This window comes from Pongo abelii, chromosome 17, assembly GCF_028885655.2.
Source record: "Pongo abelii isolate AG06213 chromosome 17, NHGRI_mPonAbe1-v2.0_pri, whole genome shotgun sequence".
NCBI lineage: Eukaryota > Metazoa > Chordata > Mammalia > Primates > Hominidae > Pongo > Pongo abelii.
The window spans coordinates 50,504,095-50,530,428 of NC_072002.2; the positions used below are offsets into that span (position 1 = coordinate 50,504,095).

Genomic DNA, 26,334 nt, shown 5'->3' on the forward strand with positions numbered 1-26,334 from the left:
CTTGGCCTATTCCAGTCCATCACTAGGCGAGCTAGTCTGAAGCAGCACCCCTGTAGACTGGTGGTTTGTTAGTTGGCCGCAGAACTCCTTGAGGAGAGGTGCTCCTTACATTCCCAGGGAAATGACCTAGGCCCTCCCTCCTCAGAGTGCCATTCGTGAATGGGGCATCAACATCACCTGGGCTACTTAGAAACACAGAACCTCAAGGAGTCAGAACCTGCCTTTGAATTGGCTCTCTAGGGGATTCATGCAAATGAATGCCTGGAAACCCTGGCCTAGGGAAGACTCTCACCAGGAAGCAGGGCTTTAAAAGGAGGGGTAAGGAGTGACACACTGAACAGCTGCTGGGAGGATCAACTCCACCCCTCTCTCAACTTAGATGGGGAAACTGAGGCCCTGGGAACCACAGTGGCTCACACCAGAGTTAGCAAAACACACTTCCCTGCCTGGGCTCTGGAGACTGACTTCCCAGATGCTAGCTTGTCTTCTACCTGTGTGCCCTTGTGCAAGTTATTCTGCCTCTCTCTGCCTCAGCTTCCCCATCTGTAAGAGCCACCTCCTAGATCTGCATATTTAATCATTGAACGACCAGGGCAGGTAAGAGTGTACACAGTGCAGTGCTTGGCACACAGTGAGGCCCTGTAACTAGCTCTTGTTATTAGTGCTGCTCAAAGCCACATTCACAGAAGACAGTCCAGTATCCAAAGTGCCTGCTTAAAGCATGGCCAGAAGGCAAGCAGATGGTGGGGTGGGCAGTGATGTCAATAAGCAAATGCCTACATCCATCCATCAGTATATTAACTCCTCCTCCAACAACTATGGGTGTTTGTCGAGTAAGGTCCTGGACATTCAGCAGTGAGGGAGAGAGCTGGGGTGGTCGGTGGGCAGAGGCCACTGAGGAATACGGGTACCTGGGCATGGACTCTAGCGCTGCAGTCCACAGACCCCTGGGTCTCTGGCCAGGGGGAAATGAGCTCTTAGTGGCGGGTCTTTCTCTGGCCTGGTATCAGGGGCCTGGGCGGGAGAGCCAGGGCTGCCTGCTGCCTTCCCATGGCTCTCACGCTGGGCACTGGTATGCATCATGCATCAGCAAGGATCCTAGGGCATCTGTGGCCCATACCCTGGGTGGCTGCTGGCCTGGATGCAGCATAGGTTGAGCTCTTGGGGCATAGGCGTCCTTCCCACCTCGTCCCCACGCTGTATGCCTCCAGGGCCTGTGGGCCGCCTGCACCTGGTCGCCCGCCTTGGGTTCTCCATCGAGCCTGCCTCTGAGTTATCTCCCCTGAGCCCCAGCACCTGCCGCCTATCCGCACTATCCACCATCCCTGACATTCGATTCCCCCACGAGGCACCTCGCCTGTGCATGCAGTACCTGTTTTGCTTCCACCCCATTCCCAGCAGCGGGTTCCGCACCTGGGATCACACGTGAGATTCCCCCTACCCCCCAACAGCAGGCCTGGGCTCTGCTTCCTGCACCTGCCGCCCCACCCCTGCATCCCGCTCCGCACTTCCCGCGCATAGATTTGGCCAGGCCCTCCCTATTGAGGCACCTGTTCTCCAAGACAGAGCGCTGTGTCCCAGGTGCTCTGGGTGCAGGCGCGAGTGGGGATTGAAGGAGGCGCTCTTATTCCACTCTGTCCGGGACAGGGGCGGCTTTGTCGTAGGGCACTCTTGCCTTAATAGAGAGGGCCCGGCCACACCCACGTGCGGGAAGTGCGGGGCGGGATGCAGGGTTGAGGGGGCAAGGGCAGGAAGTAGGGCCCAGTATGCGGTTGGGAGGGCGGGGAAGCTCAGCTCACGTGGATCCCAGCTGCGGGGCCCGCTCCGGGGGAAGCCCCCGAGCTTCCCGGTTCCGACAGTGTGCAGCCACTGAGAATTTATTAGCCTCGTGGACCCCTAATCTTTCCCCTTTTCTACCCTTTGCTCAGCCGCATTCTAACAAACGGCAAGCACACGCCCCGCTGGGTAGCAGCAACCCGAGAACGCCCCCACACTCCGCCCCCGCCAGACGCCGGTCCCCGCTTGAGAGGGTGAGGGTCCTGAGACCCCTGAGAGGAGGAGGGTCGCGGGGTTCCAGGATGCCGATGCCGTGCGGGAAAGATCACCTCGTTGCTTCTTCCACCGGCCTCTCCGCGAGACATAGCTAAACTTGAACTTGGCATTCCAAGGGTCTGGAAACATCTTCGTGGGACCCATCGAGAGGTTGTTTAAAGACGGGCACCCGCTCCCGCGCCCACTGGGGGAAAGGGCCGGCCAGAAGTGAAAGTCCGGCCGGGGCGCCACACCTAGGCTGCGGATTCCGAGAGACTGGAGGCTGGCGGCCTGGGAGGCGCGGCGGGGGCGGAGTCGCCGGGGGCGGGCTTCGCGCACTTCCCGGGCCCGGCCAGCCTGGATGGACAAGCCGGGGCCATGGCCGGCGCGGCGGCGGAGTCAGGGCCGGAGCTGCGAACCTTCGCGGGGTCCCGGGACCCGAGCGCACCGCGGCTAGCCTACGGCTACGGCTACGGCTACGGCTACGGCTACGGCTACGGCCCGGGCAACCTGCGCGAGCTGCGGGCGCGCGAGTTCGGCCGCCTGGCAGGTGAGGCGGGCGGGCAGGCTTGGGGGACACGAGGTTTCTGGAATTGACGTGGACGGATCTTTTGCTCCTAGTGAGAGCGGCGCTACCTCATTTGGGGCGCATTTTGAATCGAAACTCCAGGAGGGACATGTTCACGCGTCCTCTTCGTAGACACGGCTCCCTGAGGTCCCACCTGCAGCCCCAAGGCTTCTTGCTACTCTTACTCTTCAGACTTTCCGGTGGGCAGGACCAACCTAGCCGTCTTCCCCTTTTCCCGCCCTCTGCGAGCAGGGCTTAGGATGGTTCTTGCCCTCTCTTGCGGGAGACCCCTCACTGTAAAGGGCCTGCTGGGGCCGGGGTTGCAAAAGACAGCATGTCCAGCGGCCGTGACCCTTTGGATGTCCGCCCGAGGTAGGAGCGGTGCATGGGCCGCCAGCGCCCGGGCTGGGACAGCACCTCTGCCGGCGCGCCAGGTTGGGACCCGGAGGGCCAAGGCCTCCTGGCCGGGGCCTCCCGAGGCTGCGCTCTGCAGACTCCTCTGGGATAGCCTGTATTCAGCTTTGATTTTCGAAACCTCATTTTCCTCACTCTTGCAGCATCAGAACAATCCCTCTGAGCTCCAGTTCTCTGGGGGACTAGAAGAATTAGCAAACAGTGCAATTTCACCTTTAAGAACAGGGCGAGCCTGTGAATTAGACAAGACCAAGGTCACATCGTGCCTTTCCTCAGAGCGGAACAGGCTGATGAAATTGCAAATCAAGCTCCATCTGGCCTTGGCCGACCCAGCCCTCTGCTGCCGGGGCCCAAGTTCGTGACTCATCCCTCTGCGAGGGACTTTGGGTGCAGGGCTTCATCAAGCCCCAGAGCCGCGTGCCGGGTGGTCAAGGAGGGTCTGCAGGTGAAGTGGGCACGTCTTGGCACAGGGCACCGGGGTTTGAGTGCATCTGCTCTGTCGCGATGAACAGCTGGTGACTGCTCCCCTTGTGGGGGCAGAACAGCAACCATGACTTAGGTTTCACTACTCGGGTAGCTGATTTCAGCGCTTTGGGTCACTTCCTGGTGTTGTGGAGGGTAACTGTGTTTTCCCTTTGGGGGCTGTGAGAACTGTGGCCTCCTCCTGTGTGTCTCCTCTGGCTTCCTAAGTAGGGAGAGTCAGGAGGGAGACGGGGGTGCCTTCTGCCAGCTTCTCTATTCACTCCTCATCCTTCCCTCTCGCAGGGTCACCTGCTGGAGACAGCTCCTCATCCTTCTTTCGTATTCTCTCTCTCTCTCTCAACTATTAATTATGGAAATTTCCTACCACTCAGAAATAAATGGGTACTATGAATGCCTACAGGTGCTGGGGAGGGAGGCTCTCCATTCTTTGAAGCAACTCTTCAAGGCTACCTGAGTAATTATGTCAGCACCGCACCTCCTTAATCCCCTAAATCTCCTCCAGCTGTGATCTCTCACGCCCACTATTGGCCAACCTATCCCCTCAATGCTACCCTGGGAAAGTAGAGCTATATTCTGGTCCCCTTCTGGTTTCACTCTTGTCCCTCAGAGAACAGTACTTTTCCCCTCAAATGCAAAATTGGAATGTGTCAGCCAGGCTGGCCCTCAGAACTCGTTACCGCTTACTGTATGTCTGGTAGTGTTGTGGGCATCTTTTATTTAATGCAAGTTCCTTGTATTTCCTCTACATTACAGTTAAAGCAGACGTTTGTGCACTAATCTGACGCCCCTCCCACTGCCGGGAGTCTTGGAACACGTCCACTTGTTTTTCTCCTAGAAACAAGCCAGAGAGACGGCAGGAAAAAACAAACCAAAATAATATCACCTCTTCCTCGTTCCTCCTCTCCGCTCATGAAGCTTTTCTGCCAATTTGAGAATTACTCTGGTTAAGTGGTAGCTCAGAATAATTAAATGCTTAAGCTTTAAGTGCTGAAATGTGTTACCTAAAGATTTGGATGGGAACATCCTTGCCTTTGTGAAGGGAGCATATTGAATATGCAGGTCAAGGGTCTCTGGAAGGCTTCGGGCTGAATCATGACCACTCACCATGCTGGAATGAGAACTGGAGGGGGACGACCTAGAGCTGACCCTGGAATTCTCTTTCCTGAAGAAGGTCTGATGCCATTTAACTTTGGGGGTAATTCACCTGTTTCTAATAACAGCTACACCTGTGTCCTGAGCATTGGACTGGGTGCTGCCATATACCAGCTCATTTAACCTTTGTCCCATCTGCAGATGAAGGAACAGGGGCCCAGAATGGCTACTGGTGGAGCCAGGATTCAAGTCTGGGTTGATTGATTTGGATTTTGTACCATTAACCCCTATGCTGCCTGACTTTCTCCTAACATCACATCTATGGGTGATTTAACACAGCTTTCCCACCCTTTTGTTTTTCCTGCAAAATTAACCATTGGACCAAAAGCCAAAGCATCTTCTTCTCCAATAGCTACTTGGTCCTGCAGAAGACTGTGGCACAGTGTGAGATGCTCCCCAGCAGCTTCCAGGTCTCACCTGTGGCCTTGACGTCGGGTGAACAGAAGCCTTTCTGTTGGTTTGGTACCTTTGTATTTCTGAATCTTTAGTAAAAGCGAACATTGTTTTAACAGCATCTTTTTGGACTAGCTCATACATTTGATATGGTTTGGCTCTGTGTCCCCACCTAAATCTCATGTTGAATTGTAATTCCCAATGTTGGGGGAGGGACTTGGTAGGAGGTGATTGGATCAAGGGGGTGGATTTCCCCCTTGCAGTTCTCGTGACAGTGCGTTCTCACAAGATCTGGTTGTTTAAAGTGTGTAGCACAAACTGGGTATGGTGGCTCAAGCCTGTAATCCTAGAACTTGGGAGGCCGAGGTGGGCAGATCACTTGAGCCCAGGAGTTCAAGACCAGCCTGGGCAACATGGTGAAACCCTGTCTCTACAAAACATACAAAAATTAGGCAGGCATGGTGGCTCATGCCTAAAGTCCCAGCTACTGTGGAGGCTGAGGTGAGAGAATTGCTTGAGCCTGGGAAGTCAGAGCTGCAGTAAGCTGAGATTGCGCCACTTCACTCCAGTCTGGGCAACAGAGTGAGACCCTGTCTCAAAAAAAAAAAAAAAGAAAGAAAAAGAAAAAAGAAAAAAGAAAAAAAAACTTTCTTTGGCTAGGTGCAGTGGCTCACACCTGTAATCTCAGCACTTTGGGAGGCCAGCCTGGCCGACATGGCAAAACCCAGTCTCTACTAAAAATATAAAAAAATTAGCCCAGTGTGGTGGCACATGCCTGTAATCCCAGCTATTTGGGAGGCTGAACCCGGGAGGTGGAGGTTGCAGTGAGCCGAGATTGAGCCCCTGCACTCTAGCCTGGGTGGCAGAGCAAGACCCTCTCTCTCAAAAAAAAAAAAAAAAAAAAAGAAAAAGTGTGTCGCACCTGCCCCTTCACAAGCGCTTTCTCTCTCTCTCTCTCTCTCTGTCTCTCCTGTCACCATATGAAGATGTGCTTGCTTCACCTTCCACCAAGATTGTAAAGTTTCCTGAGGCCTCCCCAGCCATGCCTCCTATACAGCCTGTGCAACTGTGAGTCAATTAAACCTCTTTTCTTTATAAACTACCCAGTCTCAGGTAGTTCTTTACAGCAATGTGAGAATAGACTGATACAACATTTAATGGTATCAGATTCAAAAGTTGCCAAAGGAGGGTGAAGAATTGCCAGGGAGCCTCCCTCTCATGCCAGCTGCAGCCACTGTGGCCACCTCAGAGGCAATTGCTGTCACTCATGTCTTGTGTATCTTTCCAGTGGTTGTCCATATTTATGTGTGCATGTGTACACTTTTTGAGACAGGGACTTGCTCTGTCACCGAGGCTGGAATGCAGTGGCATGATTATAGCTCACTGCCGCCTTGATCTCTTGGGCTTAAGCTATCCTCTTGCCTCAGCCTCCCAAGTAGCTGGGACTACAGGTGTGCACCACCATGCCTGGCTATTTATTTCTATAGAGATGGGGTCTCACTATGTTGCTTATGCTGGTCTCAAATTCCTGGCCTCAAGCAATCCTGCCTTGGCCTCACAAAATCCTGGGATTATAGATATGAGTCACTGTATCCAGTACACTTAAAACACACACACACACACACACGTGAGCCATATGTCTCACCACTTGACATAGTTTGTGTTTGTTTAAGGTCTTTCTCTGCCATTATCATGCTAGCTTCTATTTTGTTCATTGCTGTGTCCCCAGCACTTAGAACAATGCCTGACACATAGTAGGTGCTCAATAAATATTTCTTGAATGCAAATACACTCAATAAACTAGGAATGAAGGAAAAATTAACCAACTGATAAAGGTCATCTGCAAAACCCCCCACAGCTAATATCATACTTAGTGGTGAAAGACTGAAAACTTTCATCCTGAGTTTGAAACAAGACAAAAGTGCCTGTTCTCACCATTCTATTCAACATTGTACTGGAGGCTCTAGCCAGGGCAATTAGGCAAGAAAACAAAATAGAAGGGATCCAGATTGGAAAGAAGTAAAACTATCTCTACTTGGTAATAATGTAATTTTGTGTATAAAAAATTTCAAGGAATCCACACACAAAACTATTGGAATTTAAAAACAAATTTAGCCAAGTGGTAGGATACAAGATCAATATGCAAACATCAGTTCAATTTCTATACATTGGCAATAGATACTATGAAAATGAAATTAGGAAAACAATTCCTAAGGCATCAAAAATAATAAAATACACAGAAAAAAATTTATCAAAAGAAGTATCACATACACTGAAAATTGTAAAACATCATTGAAAGAAATTAAAGAAGACCTAAATAAATGGAAAGATATCCTGTACTGATGGCTTGGAAGACTTAATATTGTTAACATGGCAATAATCCCCAAATTAATATACAGATTCAATGAAATTCCTATCAAAATCCCAGCTGCCTTTTTGCAGAAGTTGACAAGCTGATTCTAAAATTTATATAGAAATGCAAGTGACTCAGAATAGCCAAAGCAATTGTTTTATTTTATTTTATTTTTTGAGTCAGGGTCTCACTCTGTCACAAAGACTGGAGTACAGTGGCGCAATCTCAGCTCACTGCAATCTCCGCCTCCCAGGCTCAAGTGATTATCCTGCCTCAGCCTCCCGAGTAGCTGGGATTACAGGCGCACGCCATTACCGCCTGGCTAATTTTTGTATTTGTAGTAGAGATGGGGTTTCACCATGTTGGCCAGGCTGGTCTTGAACTACTGACCTCAAATGATCCACTTGCCTCAGCTTCCCCAAATGCTGGGATTACAGTGTGTGCCACCGCACCTGACCTCAAAGAAATCTTGAAAAAGAAGATCAAAGTTGGAGGAATCACACTTTCCAGTTTCAAAACTTACTACAAAGTTACAGAATGAAGACAGTGTGATATTGGCATAAGTGTACACATATAGACCAATGAAATATAATTTTAATTTAATAAACCCATATGTCTATGGTCAATTGATTTTCAACAGATACCAAGACTGTTCAACGAGGGAAATAACTTCTTCAATAAGTGATATTGGGACAACTGGATATCAACATGCAAAAGAACTAACTTGGACCCCTACCTCATTCTGCATTCAGAAATTAACTCAATGGATCAAAGACCTAAATATGAAACAGCTAAAAGTATAATATTCTTAGAGTAATACATAAGCATAAATCACTAGGACCTTGTTGAATCAGACAATAACTTCTTATGACACCAAAAATGCAACAACAAAAATAGACAAATTGGATTTTATCAAAGTTAAAAAGAACTTGTATGTTTCAATGAACACCATCAAGAAAGTGAAAGGACAACCCACCAAATGAGAGAAAACACATCCAGACAAAAACTTGTACACCAGTATTCATAGCAGCAATCATTTATAATACACAAAAGGAAACAACGCAGATATTCCTCAGTAGATGAATGGATAAATAAAATGTGGTATATTCACACAATGGAATACTATTCTGCCATAAAAGGAATGAAGTTCTGATACATGCTAAAATGTGGATGTACCTTGAAAACGTTATGCTAAGTGAAAGAAGTCAGACACTAAAGGCCACATATTGTATGGTTCCTTTTACATGAAATGTTCAGAACAGGAAAATTTAGAGAAGCAGAAAGTAGATTAGTGGTTATCAAGGGCTGGGGTTGGAGGCATTGGGGAGTGATTGGTAATGATATGGGATTTCTTTTGGGGATGAATGAAAATATTCTAAAATTAGTGGTGGTATTTATGTAATGTTATGAATATGTTAAAAACCACTGAATTGTATACTTTAAGAGAGTGAATTTTATGTTATATCTCAATAAAGCTGTGATAAAACAACCCATTCTACACAAAACAAAATATTTGATAAGTGAATGAATGGATCTCTTCACATTATATGTACTTGAAAGTGTATCTCAGAGTTTGTTTCATGTCAGTACTTATTATTAGATAGTGTACAATGTTTCTTTATTTTAAAAGCGCGTTGATGGATATTTAAGTTGTTTCCAATCTTTTGCTATTGCAGGCAGTAGTTCATTGAATATCCTTATATTCAGGTCATTCTACAAAAGTGTGGGTATTTGTAAGATGAATTCCTGCAAGTGGAATTGCTAGGTCAAAGGGTGTGTACATTTTAAAGCATGAACTGATGTTGCCAAATTGCTGAGCATAAAGAAGGTGTACCTGTGTACCCTCCTACCAGCCGTGTACCAATGAGCTTGTTTTGCCACAGCTTCATTCACACAGTGAGGAATCCAACCACTGATCTCTGCCAATCTGATCAGTAAACCGCGGTATCTCATTTTCATCTAAATTTGCATTTCTCTCTGAGAGAGGTTGGAAGGATCATTTGCATTCCTTGTATTCTTGGAAGCTCTGCAGCTGCATTAGTGTTGAGGGGTGCAGAGCAGTGTGGGAAAGTAGGATCAGGGCTCTCCCCTCAGGGAATCCTCCCAGAACCTCCAGAATAGGTTGTGACAATGTGAAACAGCTTTGCCATCATTCATCACGAATGTCGGCTAGGCGCCTTCTCTGTGTGGGATGCTGTTCCAGGTTCACAAAAGAGTGAAGAGAGCTGATTAATCAGGAGGGCTCTCTCAGGGCTTTAAAAGTCCTTCAGCATTAGAAGTGCAGTCCTTCCACTGCTCATGCCTACACTTGGATTAAGAGGCACATATCAAGAGGCACAAGTCAGTGGCCTGGTGTTATGTCTACATGCATTAGATAGTGTCAGTTGGGCTTACACAAACCAGATTCAGGTAAAATTTTATGTATTTATTTTATGTTTTCTTTCAGGAACTGTCTATCTTGACCATGCAGGTGCCACCTTGTTCTCCCAGAGCCAGCTCGAAAGCTTCACTAGTGACCTCATGGAAAACACTTATGGTAAAGAGAAACACCTGAAACAGGTTTTAGTCAACTACATGCAGCTGATATACCTATGCATATTAAATGTTGGATTAATAGGCCGGGAACATTCTGACCACAAAAAGCTGAATAAGCCCCATGTAAGATAGGGGCCAGGCAAGCACCCTGGGTCATTCTGTACTATAAACATGTGGCCGGGATGGAGGGAGCTGGCTCAGGGACAGACACACAGGTTACTACCAGAAGAAGGGGCCAGTGTTAGGAAGGGCACAGAGATTCAAAGGTGCTGTATTTGGTGGTGGTGAGTGACCCTGTATAGTGCAGAGAGTGGGACGGCAGGAGGGATGTGAATTCAGTCATTCACTCTATAACTGTTCATTGAGCCACTGTGATGTGTGGGGCATGGTGCTATAATGGGAACAAAATAAACATATCCCTTTCTTCTTGGACACTGTGATCTAGTCCTGGAAGACAAGACCTTACGTGAACTCCAAATAAATGTGATTACCAACTGTGTGAAGGACTATGGACAAAAGGTGCCTGGTTCCAGGCCAGCCTGTATCTGCAGTGACAGTGGGGTTGGCTTGTGCATGTCAGGGAAAGCTTCCTTTGGAGTGGAGTGGATGCTGGAGGATGAGCCAGAATTCACTCAGACAAGAGGGGGAGAAGTGCGAGCAGGCAGGGTAACAGCCTGAGCCAAGATCCCATAGTGGTTTCAGAAACCAGTCCGGGAACACGGAAGGGAGAAGAGTGGGAGAGGTCCCAATGGGGAGGGAGGGAGAAGAAGCCAGTGCAGGGCATTGTAGATGCTTGATCTTTGTTCTAGGAGCAATGGCATTGTCATCAGTGGCATTTATTAGCAGCACAACATGATCTCACATACTTTGGAAAGGGAATTTGAAATCATAGTGGCAGTAGCAATTGTAATATTTGTGATGAGGCTAATGATAAATAACATTTACCAGGTACTCGCTATGAGCTTCCTCTCTTCAGCCTCACAACAACCCAAGAGGTATAGGTTCTGGTATCACTCCTGTTTTATGGGTGAAGAAATGGGGCCCCAGAGAGGGCAAGTAACTAGCCTGGGGCTGCACAGGAAGGACTGGAGCTTGGGGGAGCTAGAAGCTGGTTTTCCAGGCAGTTTAGCTCCAGAGCCCAAGCCCTTAGCCTCCACCAGAGTACCTCGATTCAGGATACTTCTGTTATGCCACATTAAGGGGTTTGGATTTTGGCTCTGGGCAGCCAGCAGATATTTAAATCTGGGGAACAGTCTTCTGGGAAGGTGCCAAGGAGGGATTTATCCTGATTTTAATCTGCAGTTTGCAAAGGTTCTTGTAATTCTCCTTTGACCTTTGCAAGAGCCATAACTGTGGGAAAGCCTGAGAGATAGCAGAGTCGAGATTGCAGGTGGTGCTAATGATGCAGCGCTAAAGCCAAGCAGAGGAAAGGCAATGAGGATAATTACCAGGTCCCACAGGTTACTAGCAATGTGGAAACAGAACATGTGGTAGCTGCAGTGGCCAGAAATCCAGTGCAATCTTTCAGTGTATTTTGGAGGAAAAAAAAAAATCTAAAACTAAAGGGCAAATTCTGCGTTAATGAGCACATGTGGCTCCTGAGAAATGCTGGTGCCTGGTCTTATAGGTCAGGCCCTACCAAGTCCTGTCTGGGGGTTAAGTTTGAGGGAGGTCATGATACTCTGGGACACATTTGGTGAGGACCCTGGGAAGGGAGCAAAATAGAAGTTAAGAGGAAGGGTGACATTGGGAGGAGGGTCTTCCTCCTTGAGAGTGGATGGCTAAGGGCAGCACAGTGGCCCCCTTCACATATTTGGAGGCCGGGATCAATTATTTCTGCAGGAATGGTATCAGTAGTGGTGGTGGGATCTGCAGGGCAATAGGTGGGGACTTAGATTAAGTGGCGTTCATGGCTCTGCTTCATGCTTGGAGAAAAGGGCATCCTCCTGAGGCTGTATACTGCATTCTCTGGAGTTAAACAGAGCCACAGCCACTGTCCAGAACATGTAGAACAGACTCTTGCACTGGCCTGCTTCTGAGCTGACTTCCAGCTCTAAAATACTCTTCCCGATCACATTTGGTTTTACTAGTGAGGAGAGATTTTTTTTTTTTTAACTATATCATAAAATTTACGAGCTGGGTACAATGTCTCAGGCCTATAAAATCCCAGTGCTTTGGGAGGCCAAGGTAGGAGGATTGCTTGAGCCCAGGAGTTCAAGACAAGCCTGGGAAACATAGCAAAAGCCTATCTTTACAAAAAACAAAAATTTAAAAAATCAGCCAGGTGTGGTGGCACATGCCTGTTGTGCTAGTTATTCAGGAGGCTGAGGCAGGAGGAGCCCCTGAGCCCAGAAATTCAAGGTTATAGTGAGCTATGATCAGCCACTGTACTCCAGCCTGGGTGATAGAGTAAGATTCTGTCTCTCTTAAAAATATATATATATTTCAGGTGTCCAATGATGATTTTTTAGTAAATGACCTAGTGATGCAATCATCACTATAAATCAGTTAGATGTTTTCATTCCCCCGAAAAGATCCTTCATGCCCATTACAGCTAATCCTTGTTGCTGCCCTCAGCCCCAGGCAACTGCTAATCTACTACTTTCTGTATCTCTACAATTCTTTTGCTGGACATTTAATGTAAACTGATTCATGCATTATGCATATTCTTGTGTCTGGAGTATTTCATTTATCATGCTTTTGAAGTTCTTTCATGACATAGCCAGTAGTTTGTTCCTTTTTATTGGCAAATAACTTCCCTGGCTGGGCACAGTGGCTCATGCCTGTAATCCTAGCACTTGGGGAGGCTGAGGCAGGAAGATTGCTTGAACCCAAGAGTTCAAGACCAGCCTGGGCAGCACAGTGAGACCTCATCTCTACAAAAATTAATTTTAAAAAGTTAGCCAGGTGTAGTGGTGCACACCTGTAGTCACAGTTACTCAGGAGGCTGAGATGCGAGGATCGCTTGAGCCCAGGAGTTTGAGGCTGCAGTGACCTATGATCCTGCCACTGCCCTCCATCCTGGGTGACGGAGCAAGACAGAGCAAAAAACCAAATCACTTTTTATTTTATGGATGTAGCATTTTTTTTTATCTGTTCACCTATTGATGGATATTTATATTGTTCCCAGAATTTGACTTTCTGAATAAAGCTATGAACATTCACGTGCAAGTCTGGATGGACATAAGTTTTCATTTTTGAGGGGTAGAAATCTAGGAGTGGAATTGTTTGGTGATATGGTAGTTTTATGTTGAGCTCTTTGAGAAACTGAGGGAGTTGGTTCAGAAGGAATACAAAAGAAGAGACCCTAAGTAGTGACTTGGTGGCCTTGTCTTTGTAACCTGCCAGGTAATCCTCACAGCCAGAACATCAGCAGCAAGCTCACCCATGACACTGTGGAGCAGGTGCGCTACAGGTAAGCATCAGGGACACCTGCCTGACTGGGCATACCTAGGCAGACAGACTTCCTTCCTAGGACTTGCCTGCATCCCACAAAAGTTCTGAGTCGATTTCAGGAGGATCACAGTTGGCTAAAAGGCAATGCATACATGTTGAGAAACATCAGAGTCAGAGCTCAGAAAGGCAGGGGTGAGTAGATGCAGTGTGGGGCAGATGAGATGCACAGGTAGGTGGCTCTGAGGTGCACATAGCTGTTCTGTGTGGCTCCAGAGACTGCAGTGCCAGAGTGACAGGGAGTGACCCAGGATCCTAGGTCTTGTTTTCAGAAAGAAGAAAAGTACTATTTCTCTGGTTTTCCTTTTCATAAGAAGTTTTATTAGGCATCTTGTTTTCTTCCTGTCTTTTTTCCCTTTCCCCCTCCCCCTTTTTTTGTTTTACTAGTATTTGTATGTTAAACAGCTCTCTATACTTTCTACACATAACAGTATCTGGCAAATAATTTCCAGGTGGTATTTAAATTATTAACACAATTTCCAATCACACAATTTCAAGTTATTTCAAATTTGAAAGTGATACTGTTTTGTTATTAGAGCTGCCAAAATTAAAAGCAATGTAAACAGGTTGATTACTATTTAAACCTTGTTGTGTTAGAGCCGAGTAGAAAGCACCAAGGAGAGAGAGTAGTATCAACTCTGATTAAGTTTATTGTGGATTTTTGTCATACATATCCAATTGGAGATATCCAGTGATATTTGGGAGGTAAGAGGATTTTGCCAACTGGAACTCGTTCCCACGGCTTTCATTGCCCTTGCCCTAATTTCACAGCTGTGGCAAAGCCTATCTATCCATGAAGGTAGAGATGTCATAGTTAATAGAAATAAAACAGCCTGCAAACATTCAGTGCTGGGGCTGAGATCCGGGGGTTGCGGGGATGCTGTGCTTCTTCCAGAATCCTGGCGCACTTCCACACCACCGCGGAGGACTACACTGTGATCTTCACTGCCGGGAGCACGGCTGCTCTCAAACTGGTGGCAGAGGCCTTTCCGTGGGTGTCCCAGGGCCCAGAGAGCAGTGGGAGTCGCTTCTGTTACCTCACCGACAGCCATACCTCCGTAGTGGGTATGAGGAACGTGACCATGGCTGTAAACGTCATGTCCACCCCGGTCAGGCCAGAGGACCTGTGGTCTGCAGAGGAACGTGGTGCTTCAGCCAGTGACCCAGACTGCCAGCTGCCTCATCTCTTCTGCTACCCAGCTCAGAGTAACTTTTCTGGAGTCAGATACCCACTGTCCTGGATAGAAGAGGTCAAGTCTGGGCGGTTACGCCCTGTGAGCACATCTGGGAAGTGGTTTGTGCTGCTGGATGCAGCCTCCTACGTGAGCACCTCGCCTTTGGACCTGTCAGCTCACCAGGCCGACTTTGTTCCCATCTCCTTCTATAAGATCTTCGGGTTTCCTACGGGCCTGGGCGCTCTGCTGGTCCATAATCGTGTGGCTCCTCTACTGAGGAAGACCTACTTTGGAGGAGGCACAGCCTCTGCCTACCTAGCAGGAGAAGACTTCTACATCCCGAGGCCATCAGTAGCTCAAAGGTAACCTTGCCACAGGGGAGGGCTCAGAGGAGTTCAGCAAGGTGGGGTCTGGCCTGTTTCTCCTGGAGGATTATGCAAGAGGTGGGTCTGGCTTTGGGGGTCAGCAGAATTCAGGTTGCTGGCAGGGACAGGCTGATGGCAAGGCTCAGATCCGGGAGGCAGAGGTTGACTGGAGGTGACACAGGTGGTTCAGTGAACTCTGCCCCCATTTGAGAGACTTCTCCAGAGCTGTGAGAGGACCGGGGCCTGCAGATAAGAACTGCACACAGGAGAGATAAAACGCCCTCATGGGGTAAGGAGGGTGACCTACCAGGCCTTTGCCCTCAGCACTGACAAGAGGTTGCAACAGTTGAAACAGTGGCCTCAAAAGGGGGCACCCAGTGGCTTTAAAAGGTGGCCCGTTTGGAACAAGTCTGCCCACACATTGACAGCATAGCTGGTTCTCCAGGAGCTAGGATCAGCTCAGCCTGGCACCTAGTTAGCAGGAAGAATCAGTTAAAGCAGAGGCCCCCAGACTTGTGAGGCAGTGTTAGCAGCAACCTCTATGAGCCCCACTGTGAGTGAGTTACAGAGGGAGTCTGGGTGCAGGTTGTCACTTGCCCTCAAATGCCAGAGGCCTCTGCCTGGGTTGTTGGCATATGCCTCATCCCCAGGCTGCAAGGGCAGGTGGTGTGGGTTATGCTCAGGAATCTTTCAGATGGTGACAGCTGGGACCTGTAAGGTCAAGTGTGTCAAGGCTGAAAATGGTGGCTGATCCAGGGTTCTGCTGGGTCAACATCGGGGACACAGGGTTGGGTAGGCAACTAATCACCTACAGGGTCTGGAGAAGGCCTGGGGCATAGATGGGAAGGGCTGTAGATCCCCCACGGACCCCACACAGACTCAAGGGTCCTGCACGTAGGGCCATGGCCTTGACAATAGAGTCAGTGTTAGCTGTGTAGGCCTCAGGCTGGACCACTGGGGAATGAGTCCCCGCTCCACTGCACACCAGCGAGGGGACATGTGACTTGTTCTCTGCACCTCATGTTTTTTCTGTAAAGTAGAAATGATAATATTGGGTCGGGTGTGGTGGCTCATGCCTGTAATCCCAGCACTTTGGGAGGCCAAGGTGGGTGGATCATGAGGTCAGGAGTTCGAGACCAGACTGCCCATCATGGTGAAACTCTGTCTCTACTAAAAACACAAAAATTAGCTGAGCATGCTGGTGGGTGCTTGTAATCCCAGCTGCTCAGGAGGTTGAGGCAGGAGAATTGCTTGAGCCCAGGAGGCGGAGGTTGCAGGGAGTCAAGATCATGCCCACTGCACTCTAGCCTGGGTGACAGAGCAAGACTCCATCTCAAAAAAAAAAAAAAAAAAAAAAAAAAAAAAAAAAAAAAAACAAGAGAGAAGTGATAATATTGTCCTTTTAGAGCTAACACAGGTGAAGTATCAGAATGGTAGGGATCAATGTTAGGAGGCTATTTGATGTCTCTTTTATTTAGGACTTGTCCATAGTTGGGGGGTTTCTAAAACAGGAATGCTCATGTAAAACCTTTTGACTCCAAGTGTGATAATTTACCATGTAACAGAACCAAATGAGAAAAGAATGACAGGCATAACATAATGTAAGTTACAGGCAGAACAAAGCGACACCTCAAATTTAATTTGGCCAATAAGGGCACCTGAAGGCCAGGAGAAGTGGGACAGCTCACTGGGGGCCAGGACATGGATGGGCTGGGGGAGATCAGACCTCTTTCCTTTGATTCAGGTAGATGACTTTACAACAGATGACATGCCAACATTCCCAGAAAGCTGAATTTATTTATTTACCATTATAAACCAATTTTTTTTTCATGTGAACTTAGGACTAGAACTCAAGAGATTTAATACTCAACCTAAAGGTTTATTGAATGAGTACTTTGACTATGTTCTCAACTTTATGTATTTTATAACTCAGTGAAGTACATCCCTTGACAGAAACAAAAAACTCCTCTTTTATTTTAAGAAATAATCTATTAAGTATTTGATCAATAAATAATTGTCAATCAATTAATAACTGGCTAGTTTAACAAAATTTTTTGTAGAGATGGGGTCTCGCTGTGTTGCACAGGCAGGTAGTTTCAAACTCTTGGCCTCAAGTGATCCTCACACCTGGGCCTCCCAAAGTGTTGAGATAACAGGCATGGGCCACCACACCTGGCCACCCTAGGAAATTTAGAGCAGCCCAAGAAAACTGCAGAGTGGGTCAGGGCCAGAGGCAGCTGGACAGGTCTTGGTGTACAAAGTCCCCGCATCCTGAAGGGGAGAGCAAAGTATTATAAGACAGCAGAGGGAAGGTATTAACAGATTACAGCGGTATTAGTCCAATTTCACACTGTTATAAAGATACTACCCAAGACTGGGTAATTTATAAACAAAGGAGGTTTAATTGGCTCACAGTTCTGCATTGCTGGAGAGGCCTCAGGAAACTTAAAATCATGGCGGAAGGGGAAGCAGGCACTTTCTTCACAAGGCAGCAGGAGAGACAGAGAAGAGCCCAGGGGAACTGTCATTTATAAAACCATCAGATCTTGTGAGGACTCACTCATTATCACGAAATGAGAACAGCAAGGGGAAAACCACCCCCATGATCCAATCACCTCCTACCAGGTCCATCCCTCAACACCTGGGGATTACAATTAGAGATGAGATTTGAGTGGAGACATAAAGCCAAACCGTATCAACAGCTAAGCCTAAAATCTAAAGCTCATTATATACCACTAAATGCACATGGATTGTTTTGACCACAGCTTGACCTGTTCTCCTCACCCCGTGGTTATAGGTTTGAAGATGGCACCATCTCATTCCTTGATGTTATCGCGCTAAAACATGGATTTGACACCCTAGAGCGCCTCACAGGTCAGTGGACGTTTCTATCCCTGTGGAATTTGCTCCTGTTGTGTCCTTGAGGGAGCTCTGGCACAGCTGTGATTCAGGTGAAGGAGACAGAGTCTGTGGAAGTGACTGGCACTCCATGCAGTTAAATTTGATTCCTAGAAACTTCAAAACCACTTCAGAGAGCAAGAGAATGAGGTGGGGTTTTTGGATTGTTTTTTGTTTTTTCAGCTAAAATAACATTTTAACAGGTAGAAGACATTCCAAATCAGGAGATTGCTAGCTTCACAGAATGAGAGGAGCATCCCTGGGTCCTGGGAGTGGTTACAGATCCTGAGGCCTTTACCTGCTCTTGCCTTTCTGGGTCCTCCCCACTGCCCCACGGGGGAGCTCTGCCTATGAATAAGCTGATGCTCAGAGAGGTTAAACGCCTTCCAGGCCAGGGAGCTGGAAACCAGGAGGGCAAGGATTTAACCCAGGTCATACTGATGCCTAACCATGAGCACCCAACCACTGTGTCTGCCGGTGGTCTTCGCATGACGCATGATTTCTTTTGTCACAGTAATGGGACCCTTCAGTGCCTTAACCTTAGCCTTAGCCCAACATAGGGGCAGACAGGATTCACGGGAAGAGAGGGTCACCCTGATGGCAATGCGGGGAGGTAAGTGGGCATGATCTGGGACAAAGGGAGGAGTTAATAAATACAGGCACTGAGTAGTGAGTACTTTCCAAGGAAAGATATTAACAGGGCCCCCAAACTGCAGGTGACAGGGTCTAACAGGGCCAGCCACCTCGGAACGCAAAGGTTGACTGTACCAGTCCACAATATGGCAAATGCTGATTTTTTCCTATGTGATTGTTCCTTTTTTAAAAAATAAAAATTGTGGTAAAATATACATAACATAAAACTTACCATTTTAACTATTTTTAAGTGTACAACCCAGTCGTAGTAAATACATTAACAATGTCTTGCCACCATCACCACTATCTATTTCCAGAACTTTATCACCCCAAACAGAAACTCTGTACCCATTAAACAATAACTCTCTATTTCCTCCTCCCCTTCCAACCCTTGGAACTACTTTTTTTCTCTGTGGATTTGCCTATTCTTGGTAACTCATCTAAGTAGAATCATACAACATTTGTCCTTTTGTGTCTGGCTTCACTTAGCATGTTTCCAAGGTTCATTCATGTTGAAGCATGTATTCTTCATTGCTTTGTGTAGTGTTAAAATGATTTAAACGTTAATAATAAAAACAAACAGCAAAAATATGTTTAGAGGAAAAAACATACATTTTGTGATCTGTTACCAAAGGGTCTAAATATCTAAATGTTTAAGTAACATTATGTATAAAAAAGAGGATGACAGGAATGACTATGGAAAAATTCTGCTGTTCAGTACCAAAGACCTAAACATTTGTCACAAGGGCAGTACCATCCACTCTTTACACACATTTAAAATTACTAATGTGAGGTCCAGATTTGCCAGTTATAACAAACTTGTTTTCTTAAAAGTGAGTTAGTGGTGCCAGGCGTGGTGGCTCATGCCTGTAATCCCAGCACTTTGGGAGGCTGAGGCAGGTGGATCACTTGAGCCCAGGAGCTCAAGACCAGCCTGGGCAACATGGTGAAACTCCATCTCTGCAAAAAATACAAAAATTAGTCAGGCATGGTGGTGAATGCCTGTCGTCCCAGCTACTTAGGAGGCTGAGGTGAGAGGATCACCTGAGCCCAGGAGGTTGAGGCTGCAGTGAGCTGTGATCGTACCACTGCACTCCAGCCTGGGTGACAGAGTGAGACCCTGTCTCAAAAAAAAAAAAAAAAAGAATGGGTGAATTGTGAATTTACATAAAGCTCATGATTCTCTTGTGTTTCATGATTGATTTGAGGTGGAATGGAGAATATAAAGCAGCACACCTTCATCTTGGCTCAGTATACCTACGTGGCCCTGTCCTCTCTCCAGTACCCCAATGGAGCCCCTGTGGTGCGGATTTACAGCGATTCTGAGTTCAGCAGCCCTGAGGTTCAGGGCCCAATCATCAATTTTAATGTGCTGGATGACAAAGGGAACATCATTGGTTACTCCCAGGTGGGTTTTCTTTCCATCCTGCTGACCTTATTACAACTCGTCCTAGTTCCAGACAAGAGTAATGCAGTGTGACAAAGTCCATTCACTGTTGAAGAAGCCACCAGGCCCTCAGCCACATGCCTTTCCACCTTCATTCACCCTCGTTTTTCAGTCCTCTTTACTCAGCCAAAAGTGGTAACTTTCAAATGGGAAGAAAGAGGCCAGTTCTTCTAATGGCAGGTGGGAAACTGTTGGGTCTTTGCCATAGTTGAATAAGCTGTTCACTTCACTTCCTGGTCCACTAAAATGTCCAGAGTTGCACTGAGCACTCAGGCATGGTAGTAGATGGTTATCAGATGGGGTGTCACAGATGGACAACAGGAACCAAAGGTCACTCCCAGAGCAGCACCGAGGGGAACGGATTAACTTTTGGGTGTTTGGAAGACGGTGCTGCTTTTTCCTTGAAAGCACATCTGCATCCACATTTTTATTTATTTTTTTGAGGTGGGGTCTCGCTCTTTCACCCAGTCTGGCATGCAATGGCATGATCTTGGCTCACGGCAACCTCCGCCTCTTGGGTTCAAGCAATTCTCATGCCTCAGCCTTCCAAGTAGCTGGGATTACAGGCACGCACCACCACACCTGGCTAATTTTTGTATTTTTAGTAGACACGGGGTTTCGCCATTTTGGCTAGGCTGGTCTCGAACTCCTGACCTCAAGTGATCCACCTGTGTTGGCCTCCCAAAGTGCTGGGATTATAGATGTGAGCCACTGTGCCTGGCCCACATTTTGTTTTTAACAAAGAAAAAAAGTTTTATTTGGCTCATGATTCTATTGACTGGAAGATTGGGCATTGGCGAACACCTTAGGTTGCTTCCACCCATGGAGGAAGGCAAATGTGAACTGGTATGTGCAGCCAGAGAAGCAAGAGAGAGGGCGAGGGAGGTACCTGGCACTTTATTTTTATTTTATTTTTTCTTCCAACTTTTTTTTTTTTTTTTTTTTTTGAGATGGAGTCTTGCTGTGTCACCCAAGCTGGAGTGCAGTGGCGTGATCTCAGCTCCCTGCAACCTCCACCTCTCGGGTTCAAGTGATTCTCTCACCTCAGCCTCCAGAATAGCTGGGACTACAGGCATGTGCCACCATGCCTGGCTAATTTTTATATTTTAGTAGAGATGAGGTTTCACCATGTTGGTCAGGCTGGTCTTGAACTCCTGACCTCAGGTGATCTGCCCGCCTCAGCCTCCCAAAGTGCCGGGATTACAGACGTGAACCACTGTGCCCGGCGTTCTTCCAACTTTTATTTTAGGTTCAGGGGATACATGTGCAGGCCTGTTACATGGGTACCTGATAGGTAGTTTCTCAATCTTCCCCTCCCACCATCTTCTACCCTCAAGTAGGCCCCGGTGGCCGTGGTTTTCTTCTTTGTGTCCATGTGTACTCAATGTTTAGCTCCTACTTATAAGTGGGAACATGCAGTATTTAGTTTTCTGTTTCTGTGTTAATTCACTTAGGATAATGGCCTCCAGCTGTATCATGTTGCTGCAAAGGACTGGTTTCATTTTTTTTGTGGCTGTGTAGTATCCTAGGGTGTAAATGTACCACATTTTCTTTAACCAGTCTACCACTGATGGGCATATAGGTTGATTCCATGTCCTTGCTGTTGAGAAAAGTGCTGCAATGAAGATATGCGTGCATTTGCCTTTATGGTAGGATGATTTATATTCCTTTGGGTATGCACCAGTAATTTAATTAAGGAATTGGGATGGCTGAATTCACTGGTAGTTCTGTTTGTTTGTTTGTTTGTTTGTTTGAGACAGTCTCACTTTGTTGCCCAAGCTGGAGTGCAGTGGCGCAATCTCGGTTCACTGCAACCTCTGCCTCCCGGGTTCAATTTATTCTCCTGCCTCAGCCTCCTAAGTAGCTGGAATGACAGATGTGCACCACCACGTTCGGTTAATTTTTGTATTTTTAGTAGAGACAGGGTTTCACCATGTTGGTCAGGCTGGTCTCAAACTCCTGGCCTCATGTGATCCACCTGCCTCAGCCTCCCAAAGTGCTGGGATTACAGGCATAAGCCACCATGCCCGGCCAATGGTAGTTCTGTTTTAAATTCTTTTAGAAATCTCCAAACTGCTTTCCACAGTGGCTAAGCTAATTTACATTCCCACTAGCAGTGTATAAGTGTTTCTTTTTATCCACAACCTCACCAGCATATGTTAATTTTTGACCTTTTAATAGCTATTCCGACTGGTGTGAGATGGTATCTCATTGTGGTTTTAATTTGCATTTCTCTCATGATTAATGATGTCGAACATTTTTTCATATGCTATTGGCTGCATGTATGTCATCTTTTGATAAGGGTCTGTTCATGTTCTTTGCCCATTTTTGATGGGGTTCTTTGTTTTTTGCTTGTTGATTTAAGTTCCTTATAGCTTCCAGTTATTAGACCTTTATTAGATGCATAGTTTGCAAATATTTTCTCTCATTTTATAGGTTATCTGTTTACTGTGTTGATAGTTTCTTTTGTTGTGCCGATGTTCATTAGTTTAGTTAGGCTTCATTTGTCAATTTTTCCTTTTGTTGCAATTGCTTTTGGAGTCTTCATCATGAAGTCTTTGTCAAGGCCTATGTCCAGAATGATATTTCCTAGGTTTTCTTCTAGGATTTTTATAGTTTCAGGTTTTACATTTAAGTCTTTAATCTGTCTTGAGTTTATTTTTGTATGTGGTGATAGGAAAGGGTCCAGTTTCAATCTTCTGCATATCTATAGCCAGTTATCCCAGCACCATTTGTTGAATAGGGAGTCTTTTCCGCATTGCTTGTTATTGTCTACTTTGTCAAAGATCTGATGGTTGTAGGCATGTGGCTTTATTTCTGGGTTCTCTAACCTTTTCCATTGATTTATGTGTCTGTTTTTGTACTAGAACCATGCTGTTTTGATTACTGTAGCCTTGTAGTATAGTTTGATGTCATGTAGTGTGATGCCTTCAGCTTTATTCTTTTTGCTTAGGATTGCTTTGGCTATTTGGGCTCTTTTCTGGTTCCATATGAATTTTAGAATAGTTTTTTTTTCTAATTCCATGAAAAATGACATTGGTAGTTTGATAGGAATAACATTGACTCTGTAAATTGCTTTGGGCAGTATGACCATCTTAACAATACTGATTCTTCCTATCCATGAGTATGGAATGTTTTTCCATTTGTTTGTGTGGTGTCTGATTTCTTTTAGCAGTATTCTGTAATTCTTATTGTAGATATCCCCCCTGGTAAGGTGGATTCCTAGGTATTTTATTATTTTTGTGGCTATTGTAAATGGGATTGCATTCTTGATTTGGCTTTCAGCTTGATCATTATTAATGTATAAAAATGCTACTGATTTTCATGCATTGATTTTGTATCCTGAAACTTTACTGAAGTTGTTTATTAGTTCTAGGAGCCTTTGGGCAGAGATTATGGGATTTTCCGGGTATAGAATCATGTTATCAGTGAAGAGAGATAGCTTGACTTCTTCTCTTCCTATTTGGATGTCTTTTATTTGTTTCTCTTGCCTAATCGCTGTGGCTAGGACTTCCAGTATTATGTCGAAAAGGAGTGGTGAGAGAGGTCATCCTTATCTTGTGCCAGTTTTCAAGGGAAGTGCTTGCAGCTTTTGCCCATTCAATATGATGTTGGGTGTAGTTTTGTCATAGATGGGTCTTGTTATTTTGATGTATGTTCCTTGGATTCCTTGTTTGTTGAGAGTTTTTAACAGAAGGGATGCTGAATTTTGTTATAAGCCTTTTCTGTGTCTATTGAGATGATCATGTGGTTTTTGTTTTTAGTTCTGTTTATGTGATAAATCACATATATTAATTTGTGTACGTTGAACCAGCTTTGCATCCCAGGAATAAAGCCTACTTGATTATGGTGGATTAGCTTTCTCTTCTTCTTCTTTTTTTTTTTCTTGGAGACTTGGTTTCACTCTGTCGCCCAGACTGGAGTTCAGTGGCACGATCTTGGTTCACTGCAGCCTTGACCTCCCTGGCTTAAGTGATCCTCCCACCTCAACTTCCCGAGTAGCTGGGACTACAGGAACATGCCACCATGCCCAGCTAATTTATTTTAATAGTTTTTTATTGTATAGGTGGTTTTTGGTTACATGGATAAGTTCTTTGGTGATGGTTTCTGAGATTTTGGTGCACCCATCACTTGAGCAGTGTACACATTGTACCCAATATGTAGTCTTTTATCCCTCCCCCATTCCACCCTTCCCCACTGAGTCCCCAAAGTCCATTATATCATTCTTATGCCTTTGCATCCTCATACCTTAGCTCCCACTTATAAGTGAGAACATATGATATTTGGTTTTCCATTCCTGAGTTATTTCACTTAGAATAATGGCCTCCAGCTCCATTCAAGTTGCTGCAAAGGCCATTGTTTTGTTTCGTTTTATGGCTGAGTAGTATTCCATGTTGTATATATACCACATTTTCTTTATCCACTTGTTGGTTGATGGGCATTGAGGTTGGTTCCATATTTTTGCAATTGTGAATTGTGCTGCTATAAACATGTGTGCGTGTGTCTTTTCCACATAATGACGTTTTCTTTGGGTAGATACCCAGTAGTGACACCTGGCTAATTTTTTGATATTTTTTGTAGAGACAGGGTTTTGTCATGTTGCCCAGGCTGGTCTTGAACACCTGAGTTCAATCAATCTGCCCACCTCAGCCTCCCAAGGTGCTGCAATTACAGGTGTGCACCACTGTACCTGGCTGGAATAGCTCTTTAATGTGCTGGTGAATTCGATTTATTAGTATTTTGTTGGGATTTTTGTGTCTATGTTCATCAAGGGTATTGGCCTGAAGTTTTCTTTCTTCATAGTATCTCTGCCATGTTTTGGTATTAAAATGATGCTGTCCTTATAGAATGAGTTAGGGAGTCAGTCCACATTTGTTAAACCCTAGATTTCCCAAACAAAATTCATTTCCCAGGGAATCTTTTCCCCCACTTTTCTGAATAGCCATAAACTTTCTAAAGAATACACTTGGGGAATATTCTTCTGGGGGGAGATGTTGGTCCTCACTGGTGTTCAGGGGCAGACACTGTACAGCCACAGGTGGTCTCTCGAGTATGGCAGCTGTGTAGACCCCTCGCCCCCACTGCCCTCAGCTGTCAGTACTGGCAGAACCAGCCCTGACACTACTAAGAAGCACAATATTTTAAATGCTTTTGGAGGGGGCAAGGTGGAAAATGCATCAGAGGCAAAAGGTTTGCCTTCTTAAATATGTTATTCTAGGTCATTGGTAACGTAAGTTTTATTCTTGAATCAAAAGTAAATGTGCCTGGGCGTGGTGGCTCACACCTGTAATCCCAGCACTTTGGGAGGCTGAGGTTGGTGGACCACCTGAGGTCAGGAGTTGGAGACTAGCCTGGCCAACATGGCGAAACCCTGTCTCTACTAAAAATACAAAAATTAGCTGGGCGTGGTGGCACACACCTGTAACCCCAGCTATTCATGAGGCTGAGGCAGGAGAATCACTTGAACCCGAGAGGTGGAGGTTGCCATGAGCTGAGATCGCACCACTGCACTCCAGCCTGGGTGACAGAGCAAGACTCTGTCTCAAAAACAAAATCAAAAACAAAAACAAAAAAACCCAAAAAACTGTGTGTGCTGTGGCAGGGGCATGGGATTTGTGGTGGAGAAGAAGCTTCCAAGAAGAGGAATCACCGGGGTGTGAGGCTGCCTGTCTAGGTGTCTGGGGACTCTCATTCCCCGGGGCTAGACACAGGATGAGTTTCTCCCTCTGTGCCTTGGTAGAGGAAGCTCACTGTGTGAATGGATTCTGTGGCTAAGGCATGACTAACTGTGCCAGTTCAAGAAAGTGCGGTTACGGTTTTTTCAGGTTCAGGGAACTTCATGATATGGGAATTTCCACAGGGATTTTGGTGGCCTTCGGAAACATCAGTTGGGTTTAGCTGTCTCTTTTTCATCAGGGGTTGTATAAAGAATTTAGGTCCTATGAGAAGGCTTTGGGTTCTTGTTTTGGTATATCCAGGCTTCTAATTTTATTCTCCCACTGTTGGAAGTCACTCTGCATGGTGGTTAAGAGCGGGGACTCAGAGTCTGTCTGCCTCTTGCCAGCTCTGTGAACTTGGGCAAGTTAAGCTCTCCAGGACTCTGTGAAATGGGGATAACAATATACCCTGATTATAGGGTTGATATGAGGATTAAATGAGATACAATATATACATCCCTTAGCACAGGACCCAGAATAAAGTAAGTTCTCAATAAATGTTGGGCACAAAGGCTCCCGGGCTGGGAGCCTCCAGGGCATTGTAGCTGGGCCAGTTTCTCAGTCCTCCCTGAATGCTGTGCTCATCCTGCCATAGCAAACAACCTCCTTCACCTGGCTGGGCACAGGCTGGGCCTGTGTGGGATTCCCCAGGGCTGAGGGCAAGAAGAGACTGATGCATAAATGGGAAATTAGGACAAAGGGTAAGTGTGGCTGCAA

The 26,334-nt window shown here is 46.3% G+C and overlaps 1 protein-coding gene across 2 annotated transcripts in view; it reads left to right on the forward strand.

Moving 5' to 3' along the window:
- The first annotated feature begins 2,342 nt into the window (after positions 1 to 2,342).
- Positions 2,343 to 26,334, forward strand: part of MOCOS (molybdenum cofactor sulfurase) — a 75,084-nt gene continuing 51,092 nt past the window's right edge. Inside the window, exons 1-6 of one of the 2 annotated variants that reach the window (XM_024236071.3) lie at positions 2,343 to 2,581; positions 9,841 to 9,930; positions 13,278 to 13,344; positions 14,278 to 14,919; positions 17,720 to 17,796; positions 19,662 to 19,861. In XM_024236071.3, the coding sequence (XP_024091839.2) occupies positions 2,410 to 2,581; positions 9,841 to 9,930; positions 13,278 to 13,344; positions 14,278 to 14,919; positions 17,720 to 17,796; positions 19,662 to 19,861 (1,248 nt within the window). In that variant the 5' untranslated portion in view covers positions 2,343 to 2,409. Of the gene's footprint in view, positions 2,972 to 9,840; positions 9,931 to 13,277; positions 13,345 to 14,277; positions 14,920 to 17,719; positions 17,797 to 19,661; positions 19,862 to 26,334 lie in introns of both variants that reach the window. The other variant, XM_054538204.2, reaches the window with a different exon arrangement.